General features: G+C 48.8%; 1 protein-coding gene across 14 annotated transcripts in view; it reads right to left on the bottom strand.

Annotated features, from left to right (window-relative positions):
* Positions 1-16,625, bottom strand: part of RYR1 (ryanodine receptor 1) — a 132,546-nt gene that overhangs the window by 112,404 nt on the left and 3,517 nt on the right. For 9 of the 14 annotated variants that reach the window (XM_029571751.1, XM_029571756.1, XM_029571758.1 and 6 more), the window contains exons 2-10: positions 7,485-7,604; positions 7,291-7,395; positions 5,767-5,787; positions 4,555-4,629; positions 4,304-4,382; positions 3,919-4,031; positions 3,581-3,680; positions 3,236-3,332; positions 2,742-2,816 (exon numbers count right to left, since the gene is read on the bottom strand). In XM_029571751.1, the coding sequence (XP_029427611.1) occupies positions 2,742-2,816; positions 3,236-3,332; positions 3,581-3,680; positions 3,919-4,031; positions 4,304-4,382; positions 4,555-4,629; positions 5,767-5,787; positions 7,291-7,395; positions 7,485-7,604 (785 nt within the window). The remainder of the gene's footprint in view (positions 1-2,741; positions 2,817-3,235; positions 3,333-3,580; positions 3,681-3,918; positions 4,032-4,303; positions 4,383-4,554; positions 4,630-5,766; positions 5,788-7,290; positions 7,396-7,484; positions 7,605-16,625) is intronic. The other 5 variants (XM_029571755.1, XM_029571757.1, XM_029571763.1 and 2 more) reach the window with 1 other exon arrangement.

The following is a 16,625-nucleotide window of genomic DNA, read 5'->3' as shown; positions in this document are numbered from 1 at the left end:
AAGCAGTTACAAAAAACAGGGATGCTTAAACTGGGAGAGGAAGGAAAAAGAAAAGGTTAATAGCATTTTAAATATTTACAACGAACAGTTAAATGAGCTGGTTGTATTATAGAACTTGAAGTTGAAGGACATTAGTTGACATTAACTTGTGAAAAAAGCATCTTTGCTTTTTTCACAAGTTAGGTGAATTCTGTGCAAAAAAACCCAAAAAACTTCATACAGAGAGATTTGACAACTCGTGACAAAAGAGCATTAAGAGACTACCTGAGACCGCTGTGAGGCTTGAGTCAGAAACAGTGGAAGCCGCAATCTTTACTCCAGCCTACAATGCATGCCAGTGTTTTACCCTCCCAGCACCAATTTCTTGTACATTTTACCCACAAGGAAGGAATCTGCAAAGCCATGTATGATGGCAAAAATCATTTTGCATGTATGAAAAATAAAAAAAAAAATCAGCTGTCTGAAAGCTGCCTTCCCTCGATCTGGCTATAGGCGCATGCCACTGTCCCACAACGCACTGATGCTAGCTGCGCTGAGATGAAGCTGCGGAGGCACCTAGGCCGTGCTTTCTATTCAGACAGTACCTGCACTGGGTGCAAGCGAGCGCACGCATGTTCTCTTGCAATCTTCGAGCAGAGCCCACGGACTTTATACCAATGCGGACAATTTAAAAAGTGCTCCTCCCCCCCCCAAGCATTATCAAGCATTTAGTATTATTCTCGCTGCCAAATTTTATTTTATCTGTCTCTGATCTCCCGTTCCTTATTAGACTTGCCATTAACTATAGAATATGATTGTCATTGGTTTAATTGTTTTGTTCTTAATTGTTATATATTATGTTTCCACTTTATATCATATTGACTGTAAAGCTTGTTGCTGATTTATTGTTTATTGTAAACCTAGGTGATGTTATTAACGTGCCGCGGTATATAAAAAAAAATCACTAAATAAATAAATAAATAAATTATCACTGGACCCATTAAATCTGTAGCTGAGCTTTATACTCCCTGTTCAGTGCAAACCATTGATAGGAAGGGATGTGCAACCAGAAGAAAATGTCAACTTTACCGCACTGGCCAAGAAACATGGGCTTGGAAAAAAACTCCCACAGCCTTAAATCTGTTCAACCATCCTGCTTGCTCCAGTGCCACAAACCCATCAACATGTTCAATGAAACCAGAGGGCAGAAGATGCTCCCAAAATATTAATTTCTTCCTCACACAGCCGTCCCAGTTCAATCAGAATCCATCGAGTATCACACAGCGGCTTGGACTCTGCTCCTCTGTCAATAGGAAGCAAATCCCTAAATAAGGCCTCCGATTAGTAAAGATGCCCTTTCTACCTCTATCCGCAATGGGAGAAAGCACTGCACACACCTTCAGCTTTCAAAAATATTCTGCCCCATAAACAGTGGGTACGAAGTGCAAGGACTTTCTGATCATCTTCAAAGAGGGTCATTCTTCTTTGAAACTTTGCCTCGTGCATGTGAGAAAGGCGCCCAGGTTGTCTTGAACAAATGTGCCAGTGGTTTATTTAACTTAAATTCCTCTCCCCCATTCCCCCCCCCCCCCCCCCCGACGCTAACTGAATTGCCGGCACACGAAGGATCTTAGGAACACATCATTCTACTTGGCCAAAACTGTACTCCAGCTTTCCCATTCTGGATTAGTAGTTTGAAACAAGGTCCCATGATGACTCTAACAAAGCTCCTACGGATTAGACGGAATATGAACACCTAAGCGCCTGTTGGAGTCTGATGCAATTTTACAGGACAGTCCACAGGGAGCGTAATCCCCTGCTTACCAATTAACTCAACCTCCGCTTTGTCAGGGTGCACTCTGAAGGGTGAAAGAGATGCAAAGCATCTGCAGAAGATGGGGTGAAGAGGTGGCCACATCGCTAACCAAAGAATCATCTGCACGTGATGCTATCTTATTCTGACTTCCTCCAACCTTCATCGGAGTAACGAATTTACTGGGCCTGATGTTACAAGCAAGTGGTTCTGTAGCCAATAGGGATGTGCTTTCGTTTTTAACAACAGAGCCTATTTGTTTCGTATCATTTCATTTCTAAACTGAAACGAGAAATAAAATTCACGAATGATGTGTTTTTAAAATTTTTCATTTAATGCCGCATTATTTTGATTTTTTGTGCACTAAGGCCTGATTTTCAAAAGCATATCACATGCTTAAAATTGGGTTTTACCCATGAAATTGCACTTTACCCCATGTAAGTGGGCTTTTGACAATTGCTGCAACACATGCCATTGAATTGTCAATGGGTTTTACCCGTGTTAAGAGCACGTTACGTTAGTAAATGGCTTTTGAATACAACTATGTTAGGATATTACATGTACATGCATAACTCCTTTGAAAATTCACCTGTAAATGAAAAGTATAAAAAAACGAAAGAAAACCTAACAAAACAAAAAACAAAAAAGGAGGGAAAACCAAAATGAAGGAGAAACTTTATCGATGCACACCCCTATTAGCCAAAGCAAAATGCAGAGGTGAACCCTAGAGCACTTCTATAGTTGCACGCAGAAGCCCTGCCATGCATGTTTCTGCTCTGTGCTGAGAGCAGGTGTGCGTCCGTCTGTCTCGAGGGTCCAGGAGACCACGGGCTCTGATACCGGAGTATCTCAGCGGTCTACCAGGATATTCTCTGGGTGCTGTGGGGGGAAGGGAAGCGCCTACTCCTCTACGTGACCCTCACCCCACCACTCCCCATCCCAGGTGTACCTGATCCGCAGGGGCTCCAGCCGCCACAGGGAGCGAGCATGGGTGCACACTGACCCACCCTCGTAATGTGCCAATCTGAAAAACAAGACGAAACGATATAATGGGTGGCGGAGACACCTGGGATCCTCACAGCAAAAAGGAGGTGTCCATTAATGGATCTGTCCCCAGAATACCAGCCTGATAGGAACAGAAAATGGCATTCCACCCCCACCTGCCCTGCTGGCACAATTAGCAACCATTGGGCTAGGAAAGACGAGTAATTAGATCTAAGAATCCTAATTCAATCCAATCTGCCCTCCAATGTTTGTGGGCTTATTCCATCCCTGCCGCCCTCCAGAAGATACGGCATTGCTTTGTGTTTCTCTGCCAGCATCCGCTCTGCTCTCCCTTCTCTTGGCACTGACCTAGGCTTCTGTGCTCCTCCTCTCTCCTTCCCCCCCCCCCCCCCTATTGCTGACCTGAGCTGTTGCTCCCTTCCCTCCACCAGCTCTGACCTGCGCTGCTCTTCTCCCTGGTCGGTGGAGGCTATGGTGAGACATTCATCCATGTGTCCATGGAATAAACGCAGGACATGACCCCCTGTCAGGTACCCTAGAGGAGTCCAAGAGAGAGAAAGAGGAGGTGGAGGTTATGCCGGAGAGGACAGAAAGACAGACAAAGAAAGAAGTGCTGGTTATATGAAACAGGACAGACAGATGTGCTGCTCACATGAGAGGTGACAGAGAAAGAATACATCGGGGTTAACAGCCCCTCATAGCAAGAGACAGCAAACAGGTACATATATGGAGTTACAAGGACACAGACACACACAGGTACAGACGTCCGTCCTCGGACTGTACCTTCCTTAAACTCGCAGCCCGAGGAGATGGGGTTCATGTTCCAGAGGGTCTGCATAAAGGAGGCGTCCACCTGCAGGTCCCCACTGGCCGTGGAGAGATGCTGGCCAGGAAAAGGAGGCGGGAGAAGGCAGGATTAGTATCGCTAGTAGAAGTGTTCAGAGCTAACACCACCCAGGAGGAGACTCCCAGCTGCTGACCTCACTCCTGTCCTTAGTGATCCTTGACATCACGGAGCTACAGCAGTTCCCATGTAGGACCCTCCCCGGGCAGCCTCCAATGCACTTAGTGCCCAGCCCTCTTCCCCCTCCCCATCCTGGTTATCCCCCACAGATACTCACCAGGTACCGCTCAGAGGATACGCTGACAAGGATCAGGTCATCCCCAACACGCACCTTCTCCCCCTCAGAGCGCTGCTTGGAGGCTGGGTGAATGGTCCACCAGCAAGCTTCCCCTGTAAGGAGCAGTGTTACCACAAGGAGCCTGGGTGGTGGTGGAGGGGGGGGGGAGGATGTTTTGAGAGTATGTAGATAAGTGTGCGCATGTGTAGGGGGCCTGCCTCTGTGCCTTACAGAAAGGGTGTGAGTGCATGCACGTGTGGGTATGGGGGCGGGGTCTATCTTTGTGCCTCACTGATGGGAGGGTTGTGTGTGTGTGTGTGTGAGCGAGCAGATGAATGCGAGTGGGAGTGTGAGTGTTTCTGCACCTCCAAGGCTGAACACTCACCTGTTGCGTCTTCCTGCAGTCCCACATCAAATGCCAATTTATCCGTCAGGGAGCGGGACGTGGTCAGGCAGCTGAGATACTAAAGGGAGGAGGCAGAAAACTCTGACAGCAGCGGATGCAGGAATGACAGAGAGAGAGAGTGTGGGTCCGTCTGATCGCTGAGACAGTGCCCCCTCAGGGGCTGCACATTCCCCGCCCGGGGAAGGAAGACTTTACCCCCCTTACCCATTATGACCTGTGACCCCACTTACCATGCCACTGTGGGAGTGTCGCAGCAGGATGGCGTGACCATACAGCAAAGTTCGGTGGCCACCACCTTGTGAGGACTATAGTTAAAGACAGAAAACAAGAGAGAGAGAGAGAGAGAGAGAGAGATCCCAAATCAGTACCCAAAGTAATCTCAGCAGCAGGCAGAAGAGCTCCCTGACCATGCAGATGGCACAGACATGGTGACAGCAGCGTACCGGGAGCTCGACTGCTGCAGGGGGCCACTGGGGACTCATGGACCGTGGGCCACTGATTTTTAGTCAAAAAAAAAGTGAGGTGTGTTCAGAAGTGGGGAGTCCGAGGAAGGCTGGAGGTGATGGACTAACGTCCTCTTCTGCTGAATGAGTCCTCTCCTCATGGCATCGGGCTCTGGAGTACGAGGAGGATGAGCACCCGCTGGCATGGCAGGCCCCCTCCTCCATCTTCAGCCCCCAGTTAGAAAGGAACAGAGTCTTCCCCTGCCCTCCGTGGGCTGCATAGCACGAGACACGCCTCCTCCCGTGACTCCACATGCAGGGTCTGAGCGTGGGGGATGGCGGGGCTCACAGAGCGTCTCCCCCCCCCCCCCCACCAGAAAACAGTCTGTTCACATCTGGTTAGATAGGGACCATGCGGTCAGCCAGGGACACGGGAAACAGAACCACCACAAGAAGAGGGGAAGGAAGGAAGGAAGGAGTGGATGAGTGTTGGGGAGGGGAGATGAGATCAGATGGGGTAAGAGCTGGAGGCCTGAGGCAGGAAGAAGGGAGCAGGAACCAAGGAGTGAATCTGGAGCTGCCACCTGGGTGAGATTACAAAAGCTGAGCCTCTGTTTTTAGACTGGAAGGAGTATAAACCAGCGCAAAGGGTGGCTACAAACACCCCTGCTGCAAGTTCATTTCTGGAAATACTACAGCACAAACCCTTCTGCTACACACAGGGCAGCGCTGCTATAAATTTAATTGTACATCGTGCAGAAAGCACCGGAAGTGCTTCCAGCACATGGGGTAGGACCCCTGAGCCTGCAGAGCTCAGACCCTAGAGATCAAAAAAAATCCTCCAACTGGTGACAAAAGACTGCGCTGCTCTACCAAGAGCTGAAGGAGCCCGGCCTCGTCCCGCACAGCCCACGCGGTCAGAGTCCAGGCACAGGTGGGAGCCCCAGCAGGTTGGCAAGGAACAGCGGGAGGGTCCTTGGCAATCATGGAAGAACCTACCCATTTATCCAGCTCGAGAGGCTAGCGATGAAAAGATGACATGAGAAGCCAAAACAAAAAGAAGAGAGGTCAAAGTGCATTCAGCCCCCTCCCCCCTGCAAGCCATGTCACAGCGCAGTGCAGTGCTCCCAGCGCCTCCTCCCAGCCACCTGCCCGAGCAGCACCCCAGTGCCTTCCCACCGCCAACTGACAGGGCAGTGTGCAGTGCCCCCCGGTCCCCACACCCTGCACAACGTGCAGTGTCCCAGTACCTTCCCGCAGCCAGGGCCCTGTGCAGTGTCCCTGATGTCTCGCCACAGCCACCTCACAGCACAGAGTGCAGTGTAATGCCCCCATGCCACCAGTACTCCCACCTCACAGCACAGTATGCAGTGCAATGCCCCCAGTGCTTCTCTCTCAGACATCCCCAACAGCCATCTCACAGCACAATATGCAGTGCAATGCCCCCAGTGCTTCTCACTCACACATCCCCAATAGCCATCTCACAGCACAATATGCAGTGCAATGCCCCCAGTGCTTCTCACTCACACATCCCCAACAGCCACCTCACAGCACAGTATGCAGTGCAATGCCCCCAGTGCTTCTCTCTCACACATCCCCAACAGCCATCTCACAGCACAATATGCAGTGCAATGCCCCCAGTGCTTCTCACTCACACATCCCCAACAGCCACCTCACAGCACAGTATGCAGTGCAATGCCCCCAGTGCTTCTCTCTCACACATCCCCAACAGCCATCTCACAGCACAATATGCAGTGCAATGCTCTCAGTGCTTCTCTCTCACACATCCCCAACAGCCATCTCACAGCACAGTATGCAGTGCAATGCCCCCAGTGCTTCTCACTCACACATCCCCAACAGCCACCTCACAGCACAGTATGCAGTGCAATGCCCCCAGTGCTTCTCACTCACACATCCCCAACAGCCACCTCACAGCACAGTATGCAGTGCAATGCCCCCAGTGCTTCTCACTCACACATCCCCAACAGCCACCTCAGAGCACAGTATGCAGTGCAATGCCCCCAGTGCTTCTCACTCACACATCCCCAACAGCCACCTCACAGCACAGTATGCAGTGCAATGCCCCCAGTGCTTCTCACTCACACATCCCCAACAGCTACCTCAGAGCACAGTGTGCAATGCCCCCAGTGCTTCTCTCTCACACATCCCCAACAGCCATCTCACAGCACAATATGCAGTGCAATGCTCTCAGTGCTTCTCTCTCACACATCCCCAACAGCCATCTCACAGCACAATATGCAGTGCAATGCCCCCAGTGCTTCTCACTCACACATCCCCAACAGCCACCTCACAGCACAATATGCAGTGCAATGCTCTCAGTGCTGCGCCCCATTCCTGGGTCCGCCAAAGGCATCATTAAAGTCTCCTTCTCAGAGCCCAGGCTGGACATGACCCAGATATTCTGTACCTTAGCACTTCTGGATCTCTTTTTCTCTCTCTGCCCTGTGCCCAGTGTCTGAGCTGCCCATGCCCGCTACGGAGTACCGGGTCTCCATCTCTTACCTCACTGCCTGTCTCCACGGTGTTCGCCAGCATTTCCTGCAAGGCTCTGACCGAGAGGGACTGCTCCAGGATAAAGCAACAGATGGCAAGGTCTGGGGGCACATTCTGTACAAGGGCAGAGAGAAAAGGAGAGAGTGAGACGCGAGAGCAGAGGGTCCAAGGCCCACACCTCCACCCCCACCTCCTCCACAAACCTGGGCATTGGAGGTAAATTCTAGGAAGCAAAGTCGGTTCCCGAAGCCTTCCGCCCCCATGCACATCTTCAGTTGTTCCTTCAGGATGGTGGCACTGCACTGCAGGACCACCTCGTCTTCCTGGGGAAGAGAGGCAAGAGCGTATGAGACCACCAAGGCCAGATAACCCACCTGCAAGAGACGTCTGTTATCTGGAGACCTAGAACTTCACGTGTATGGCTTGAGCGGGGAGAGGGCAGCCAATGCTGTCACCCTCCTCTTACTAGGGATGTGGCTGCAGACAGTGGAAATACCTAAAGGGAAAGGTGTGCACAGGGAGTGGCATAAATCAGAGGGAGCCTTTCTAGAGGTCTACCTTTCCCACAATTGTCTATGTGTAGTGTAAAAGCTGGGGGGGGGGCCTTGGCTTCCCAGAGAAAGACAGCTGAAGACAGAGACAGAGAAGACAGTGTAACACTACAGGGAGCCACATCCAGAGCACTCCCAGAGGAATACTGCACTACAGGGAGGCACATGTGTGCCACATCTGAAACACTCCCTCAGGAATACAGCAATACAGGGAGCCACATCCAGAGCACTCCCACAGGAATACAGCACTACAGGGAGCCACATCCAGAGCACTCCCAGAGGAATACAGCACTACAGGGAGCCACATCCAGAGCACTCCCAGAGGAATACTGCACTACAGGGAGGCACATGTGTGCCACATCTGAAGCACTCCCTCAGGAATACAGCACTACAGGGAGCCACATCCAGAGCATTCCCACAGGAATACAGCACTACTGTGTGCTACATCCAGACACTCCCACAGGAATACAGCACTACAGGGAGCCACATCCAGAGCACTCCCAGAGGAATACAGCACTACAGGGAGCCACATCCAGAGCACTCCCACAGGAATACTGCACTACAGGGAGGCACATCCAGAGCACTCCCAGAGGAATACAGCACTACAGGGAGCCACATCCAGAGCACTCCCAGAGGAATACTGCACTACAGGGAGGCACATGTGTGCCACATCTGAAACACTCCCTCAGGAATACAGCACTACAGTGTGCCACATCCAGAGCATTCCCACAGGAATACAGCACTACTGTGTGCTACATCCAGACACTCCCACAGGAATACAGCACTACAGGGAGCGCCATCCAGAGCACTCCCACAGGAATATAGCACTACAGGGAGCCATATCCAGACACTCCCACAGGAATATAGCACTACAGGAAGGCACATCCAGAGCACTCCCACAGGAATACAGCACTACAGTGTGCTACATCCAGAGCACTCCCACAGGAATACAGCACTACAGGAAGGCACATCCAGAGCACTCCCACAGGAATTCAGCACTACAGGAAGGCACATCCAGAGCACTCCCACAGGAATACTGCACTACAGTGTGCTACATTCGGCACACTCCCACAGGAATACCCACTACAATGTTCCACAATCAGAGCACGCCAACAGAAATATAGCACTATAGGGTGCCACCTGTGTGCTATATCCAGAGCATTCCCACAGGAATACCACACTACAGTGTGCCACATCCAGAGCATTCCCACAGGAATACAGCACTACAGTGTGCGACATCCAGAGCATTCCCACAGGAATACAGCACTACAAAGTGCCACACCCAGAGCACTCCCACAGGAATACCAATGCCACATCCCGAAAGTTACCCTAGGAAAGAATACTGCAGTATAGGGTGTGTCGAGAAATGACAAATTCTGCCTTAGCGCTGATTCTCCCCTCACCCTTTCTGGCAGAAGTTTCGAGATGTAGGATTATTTTCGGCTCCTGCACCTGCTGCTCTCATTCCTGCTAACTGCAGCCTTGCAGATAGTTTCTGCATTCCGGCCTGTGGCCCACGTACGCTGCCCTCCCCCGCCCCCATCCTCCGCCCTCTGCCCTGAGCCTTTCACCCTGTTTGTATGGATAGGTCTCCCTCTCATACCCTGAGTCACTAAAAGATGTTCCCTGCAGGCTGAGATTTTGAATAGGGTCGGATTCAGATGACTTCCTTGGCGTGACAAGTTTACACGTGTTGACAAAGTAATATACATCATGATTAAAATAAAGAGGAAGAAAGGGGGAAAAAACTACAAAATAATAGCAGGGAAGTAAAATTACAGCTTGCAGAAAGCACAACCAATGGACAAAACTCAGGTTTTGGTTCTGGTGCCTGCTCAGGTTTCATTTCTGGCCTGCTGACAGGATAGCACATATTTCGCTGCTCTGGCTGCCAGTTTCTCCTCTTCCAACCAGGATTATGCAGCGTTTTTCCTGCTCATTCCCTAGAGGGAAGTCTCAGATTTTCTCCCTTCAGCTTTGGGAAATGGGCATCCCTGATATCTTTGTATTTTGCACAGCACAGGAAGAAATGCATTTCTGTTTCTATTTCTCCAGTGTTGCATTGCATGCAGAGTTGGACTTCTTGGGGTTTCCAGTTCAGTTGTTGTCTGCATCTTTCTGTTTCTAGTCTGTGGTCACTTATGCTAAATTTGGTGAGAGTTTGCCAGTTGTTTTGCATTTATGACTGAGGTAAGGGATTCTGCTAGCATTTTTTTTTGTCTGTGTGTAGGGATCTGTAGCAGTCTGGCTTGTTCTGTTCTCCAATTTGCTCTTCACAGTAGGAGGTGTATTGGTGTTCTAGGGCACATTGCAATAATTGCATCACCGTCTTTTTGTATTGGGGCTGTCGCTGTTCCAGGTGTTAGTGCTGGATTAGTATGGCAGGTCTGCTACAGCAGGGCCGAGTAGCCTTTTTTTCCAAGGTTTCATAGTTCACAGAGAGCCCGATAGAGGAGGGAATTTGTGTTGCTGTTATTGAAATGGCTCCAGAATTTGAATATTTATTTATGCCACGATATCGAAAGTGCTATGTGGCTTACAAAATTAATATTCATAATAAAAAAAAAAACCAGACATGGTGTTACAAATACAATAAAATAAAATTTAAAAAACCCAATAAAAGCAGTCTTTTACACAGCGATACCATAAATATTTCTGCTACCAGATGTTATAGTATGCCTGTCTGAATAGAAGGGCCTTTAATTGTTTCCTGAATCTTTTTATGCACCCTTCCTTCCTTCCTTAAAACTGTAGGGAGCTGATTCCAGGGTTTTGAGCCTGCGACTGAAAAGAAAGCCTCTTTTTTGCATGATGAGTAGTGGTGGAAGCATCCTAATTCTACTCTGTCCCATTATTAGAGGTGTTTCTGTGGTCCCGGAGTATCTGTTTGGAGAACTGGAGGTGTAGGATTTCTATTGGGTTTCTGTCCAATTCTGTAGAGTTTGAGGTTAATGGTAGACATCCCCCCCCCCCCCCACACACACACACACTTTACTCCCAAATAAGAGGGCTGGTTGAATGATGCTATCAGATAATTTTAATAGTAGTTTTACTGGGGAGTTGTATCTATCTAGAGGTTTCTTTGACGCATATAGGGCTTATCTTGTGGTGTCTTTATGGTCAATTTAAAATTCCCTGATGCACTAAGACTTAAGCCATGATATGTATAGACTAGGGCAGTGATGGGCAAACAGATTTGGCCCGCAGGCCAAATCCGGCCCCTACAGGCTTTTATTCCAGCCTGCCTATCACGTGGACACTCTTCATTATGTGTGGCCCGCCAGTGCTCCGAGCTGCCTGCCTAAGTGTCTGACGTCACCATCAAAGGCTCAGTTATCGACGCCTGCCTGCTTGAGCAGCTAGGTTGGAGCACTGGTGCAGTTTAATGACGCGCTGGCAGGGTTTCCACTCCCCGCTGGCAAAGAGAGTCCCCATTCGTCGGTGCACTGGCAGGGATCCCAACCCTGCCAGCGAGGAGGGGACCCATCCGTTGGCACGCTGGCGGGGTTCCCATCCCCCGCCAGTGAGGAGAGGCCCCCACACTGCTGTGAGGTGGCGTAGTGAGTAATATGGGAGTAAGAAAAGGCACAGAGAGGGAAGGAAGAGATAGTGCTGAGGGTGGCAAGTGAATGAAATGGAAGGGACATGAACAAGTCGGACACTACTGCTCACAATTTTCAAACTGGTGCCAATTCAACTCCCCTTTGTGCTTTGGCTGCCCTGTGCCTGCCTGGTGTATGCGCACGTGTTCTTCTGTGCAGTTACAGGCAGGTGATTTTGCATAAGCGCCAAGGATTGTCTCTTTACAGATCCAAGGAAATGGGATCCCTGGAGTAGCTAAGATTATCGCTTGGCTATGGGCAGGCTGCTTTGAAATTTATATAGTAAGAGGAAGCTGGTGGCAGGAGCAGTGGTAATGGAGGATTCTTGCTATATTTTTGTGATTTTAGCTGCGTTCCTCAGGTCTGCATCCCAGGAGGACTATGCAGAGAACATTTATTTTTTTGTTTCATTTTAGGTGGGTTTTTTGGGGTTTTTTTTAAAATTTGTGTTTCAATTAATTTCGTTTACTGAACCAAAACAAACATAATTTGGAAAAAAAACAAACAAAAAACACCTGCAAGAAAAATAAAATAAAAAGAACCCTCCCAGCCGATGCCAAACAATCAAATTAACCCCTAGCAGGCCTTCCCCATAAGCCCCTCCACCCTCTCTAAACCCTTTCCTGGGGTATATGAAGTACAGGGGGACAGGAGTAATCCCCAGATACTCCTGCCCGCCAGCTCTCAGTCTTGAAGCCGACACTATTCTGTTACATGGCCAGATGGTGCCCCCTTTCTACCTCACAAACCTCAGGAAGGAGGGGAAAGAACTCTGGGGAGGGGGGGGGGGGGACGAGGAGTTTGGTTTTCCTTTGGTGGCTTTCCGAAACAAAATTAAACCAAAAAAATACATTTATTTTGGTTTGTTTTTAAATGAAACAAACATGCAGATGTTTTGTTGCATTTTGCATTTCCTTTAAAAATGAACACAAATTCCCTCCATCCTAGCTACTTAAAACAATATATGTGCTTCTCTCCCAATTCCCTCCCCTACAAAACTGTTCATCTATTGATATATACATTTCCCAAGGAAACTCCTTCAGAATTGCTGCCTCCATACTGCTCAGCCATTTCCAATCCAATCATGAGGTGAACATGAGGGTTTTGTCATACTCTCCGCTTTAGATAGAGGTGGTTTTTTTTTAAGATTATTAGATATACGATGATACGAATGAATATGAAAGATGCACGAATGGACAATAGCCAGGATGGAAGCCTTGACAATTGGCCACAACTGTTGGCAAAGTTCTAACTTATGCTAATTCAAACCCTTTTTTGTGTCAATAAGTCTGACATATTTCATGCCACTAATTCACTTCATTCAGTTTAAAAAAAATGCAAGCAAAAGATTATTGAAACAAATTACTGAAAAACGTAAAAGGTTAATTTTGTAGTCAATGGATGAAGAAACGTTCCTTTCTCTGCCTCATCTGACAGCAGTGCAGCCAGATCCCAGCCTGACCCTTTTCAGCTGGCTGTCTTGACCCCTTGGAACCAGGATTTCCAGTTGAGGGCGAAAACTTAGATCCACATTTGGGAGCAGAGAACCTACATGTTTAATAGGCCAGCTGGCCTCCAATTACTTGGGTTTCTGTAGCACAGCTGGAATGAGACAAAGTGCTAGAACTGCCATACTTCAGAGACATCCTTAATACCCAGGGGCTGGATCTGACCACTTCAGAGACATCCTTAATACCCAGGGGCTGGATCTGACCACTTCCAGGCTACTGAAAGACGTAAGGATTGTTCAGGGAAGCCACTTTGGAGTCTAAGGACCCCCGCCTGGGGTGCAGGGCTGGACAGAAGGATCCGGGCCTTTAGACCATATTATCAAAGTATGAACACTAACCAAACTAACCCCTCCCCCCCTCATCTAAGATACTCGAGATGCTGCAGCCCCCCGCACAGAATGCCAAGGCTGCCAGACGCTGTCTCGCTCATTCTGTCTCACATAAAGTTCCAAATTCCATTCCCAGCAATTGCGAGTGATCCAAAGCAGAAACTTCCACTGGCCAGAAACACTGCTAGTCCATCACCCTTCAAGACAGGTCCAATACAAAGGCTTTTCCTTGGCCTCTGTCTTTGTCAAGCGAAGTGGATAGGAAAGCACGGCAGAAGCAGCAAGGACTTCAGAGCCCCAGGATGGTCGATGGGCAAGAAAACACACTGACCCAGTCTCCCGGACTCCCGGTACTGGTCTTCAGGGATGAAGCAGTGCTGTAAAGGATGCACAAGGTGCCACAGGACGTGGAAATGGGTGGCAAGATGAGGATAGAGGCTATAAGTTCATTAATAGCTCCTGCCATTTCTGAACCCCCTAAACTTTGACCCTTTATGTAATTATTCCAATCGTGTGAGCTCTATAACTAGCATGTAAAACGCACACTCACTAAACAAACCAATACTGGGCCAGAATATAAGCCTCCTTGGGACGGACAGGGCAGGTAATGGCAAGGCCAGGGCTAAGAGATTGGGTAAAAGACCTTTGGTGGGGGGGTCCTGTGTGATGGGTTAAACATGGGAAACTGTATAAAAGGATCAAAGAGGGAAGATGAGAAAAACTGACTTAGATAAGCAGCGATATCCTGCAGGCGGTCAAGCCAACAGCTGGGAGATACCCTTAGCTTGAGCAGGATTGGACCAGTGGGATAGGAGGAGAGAGACTTAGAGATAACTAGCAGACTGGGTGGGCCACTTGGTCCTTCCCTGCTGTCGTTTTCTATGATACTAAGTTAACGGTCAGCATTGCATCCGATTCTCTCCCTGTTCCCCCCATCTCCAGAATCAAATGAGCCGATGCAACAGTCCCTTGCCTTCCCAGGAGTCCTCTGAATCAATTCATGCTGCAACCGCACCTTGAGTATTGTGTGCAGTTCTGGTCATGCCATCTCACAAAAGACCCAGCAGAACTAAAAAAGTGTGCAGAGAAAGGCAACAAAAATGCTATGATGAAAGGCTACACAGGTTAGGGCTCTTCAGCCTAGAAAAGAGACAGCTGAGAGGGGTCGTGACAGACGTTTATAAAATCATTTACCCTTTCAAATAATACTAAAACATGAAACTGACAATCAGCAAATTTAAAACAAATTGTAAAAAAAACAAACACTTTTTCACTCGGTGCACCGTCAAGCTGTGGAATCTGTTGCCAGAGGACGTGGTCAGGGTGACGAGCATAGCAGGGTTTAAAAGAGGTTTGGACAACTTCCTGGAGGAAAAGTCCATAATACCTTATTAGCCAGGCAGACTAAAGAAATCTATTGCTAACCCTGGGAGTAACAAGAAATAGATCTACTGTTTGGGATGTGCCACGTAGTTGTCTCGGAGACAAAATGCAGGGTGTGAAGGTCTGACACAGTACGGCACTTCATGTGGTCCTTTGTACCCAGTCAGTCAGAGGCCGTGTACATCACAGCTTCCGAGGACAGTACAGGCTCAGCTATTCTACAGGCCCCAGCTGGGTTTAGCTGTATTGCTGTAGTTTTGTTTCCAGGAATAAACCTGCTCAAAGGCAGGAATACAAAGCATACGAAGTCAGGTATAAATGACATAGCCATAGTAAAATTGCACAAAACCACAACATCATAATGATCACGACAAACATTAAAACAAATCAATCATGCACAATAAACAGATAAGGGTTATTGAAAGTATAAAATACCAACCACCAAAATAAGTACATAGGACATAAAACAAATCGCTAAGAAGAGAACAGAGTAACTGAAGTGCTGTCCGCGAGAGGCGGGGCTTTCTCCCGGCCGTTCCCCTCTCTGTGGTGCCACTGCACCCTGCCCCCAGAATAAAGATGTGCTACGAGCAGGTATTCTCAAGCAGGTATGCTAACCTTATTAACTCTGGGGTGTTTTTAACAATTTAAAAAAAAACAACTTCAGGATCTCTGTGTTGGCCTGGTGGCTCAGTGCCAGTCTGCCATGCGGAAGGTCCTGGATTCAATTTCCTGCTCCCTGGGGTCAGTTGGGGACGGGGATGCCGTGACGGCAATGCTCACAGCCCCCCCCCCCCCCCCACCCCCCTTCAGGGTGGGAAGTAGTTGCACAATGGTGACACCTATTTATTATTTATTTGTTTTATTTTATTTAACTTTTTTATATACAGCGACATTTGTTTCCACATCACATCGGTTTACATTATAACAATTGAACTAAGAAAGGAAATTACATTATAACAATTCGGTTAACTAGGAGATAGCAAAAGTGGAACACTCTGAAGTCAGAGAGGGCGGAAAGGATGCAGGAACAAAAAAAAGAACAAAGACAGAAAGGCAAACAAGTAAATGTAACTATAAATTCCACCTGGCGGTAGAATTTAGATCCCCTGATCGCAAGGCTCCAGAAGAAGCCCTGGTGCATGAACCCTGGCCCAGGACTAAATGTAACTTGGGAAGGGGGTATAAAGATGCTGAATCCCAGCCCAGCTTCTGAGCTGGAAGCCTGGAGGAGCAGGGGGAAGATGCCGGGTCAGACAGAGACCTCCAGTAGCCTCAGTCTCTCGGGTCTGTGTCAGCCTTCAGCCATTCTGCTTACAGCCGAAATCTTGGCGCCCTCTGGAGAGAGGCAGAATATTCCAGCAGGACTCTCCAGAGGGAGTCAGGAAGATGGCCAGGGGTGAGCTTCTTCTATAAGCAAAGGGATCAGAAGCCTCACTTTGGGAGGCAGGCTCCTTCTGAAAATGTATCAGGGCCAAGCATCTACATTTAAAAAGTGAGTGGCTACAGGGCAGGGGAAAAGTCAGCTTAGCAAGGATTTTCAGCACTAGGCACCTAACCTAGGACCTTAAATATAGGCAAATGAATTTAGGAGCCCAAATAGAGATGAATTTTCAGCTGAAAACCTAGGCTCCGAAGTTCAGCTGAAAATAAGGGCCTAACTTAAGTGTCTACATTTAGGAGCTCACCAGATGTCAGCAGAAAAGAGCCATCTGTCTCCCCTCTGATGCGCACCCAAGCGGCTTGCAACCCCCCCCCCCCCCGCTCCATCCCGTATGGCTCCCATACCACAAGGCGCACTCCGCCCTGGCAGGGGCAGCAGCGAAGCCCTTTCTGGTACCCATGGGAGCAGCTGGGTGACCGCGTGCAGACTCCCAGGCTCCGTTTCATGCCCTGTCTGCTCTCCTGCAAGCTTCTGGAATCAGGCTGCAGAGAGGCTAACAGACCATGCCCAGCCAATCGGGCGGG

The sequence above is a fragment of the Rhinatrema bivittatum genome, chromosome 11 (assembly GCF_901001135.1).
Source record: "Rhinatrema bivittatum chromosome 11, aRhiBiv1.1, whole genome shotgun sequence".
Taxonomy (NCBI): Eukaryota; Metazoa; Chordata; class Amphibia; order Gymnophiona; family Rhinatrematidae; genus Rhinatrema; species Rhinatrema bivittatum.
This window is presented reverse-complemented; position numbering and strand designations above follow the sequence as displayed.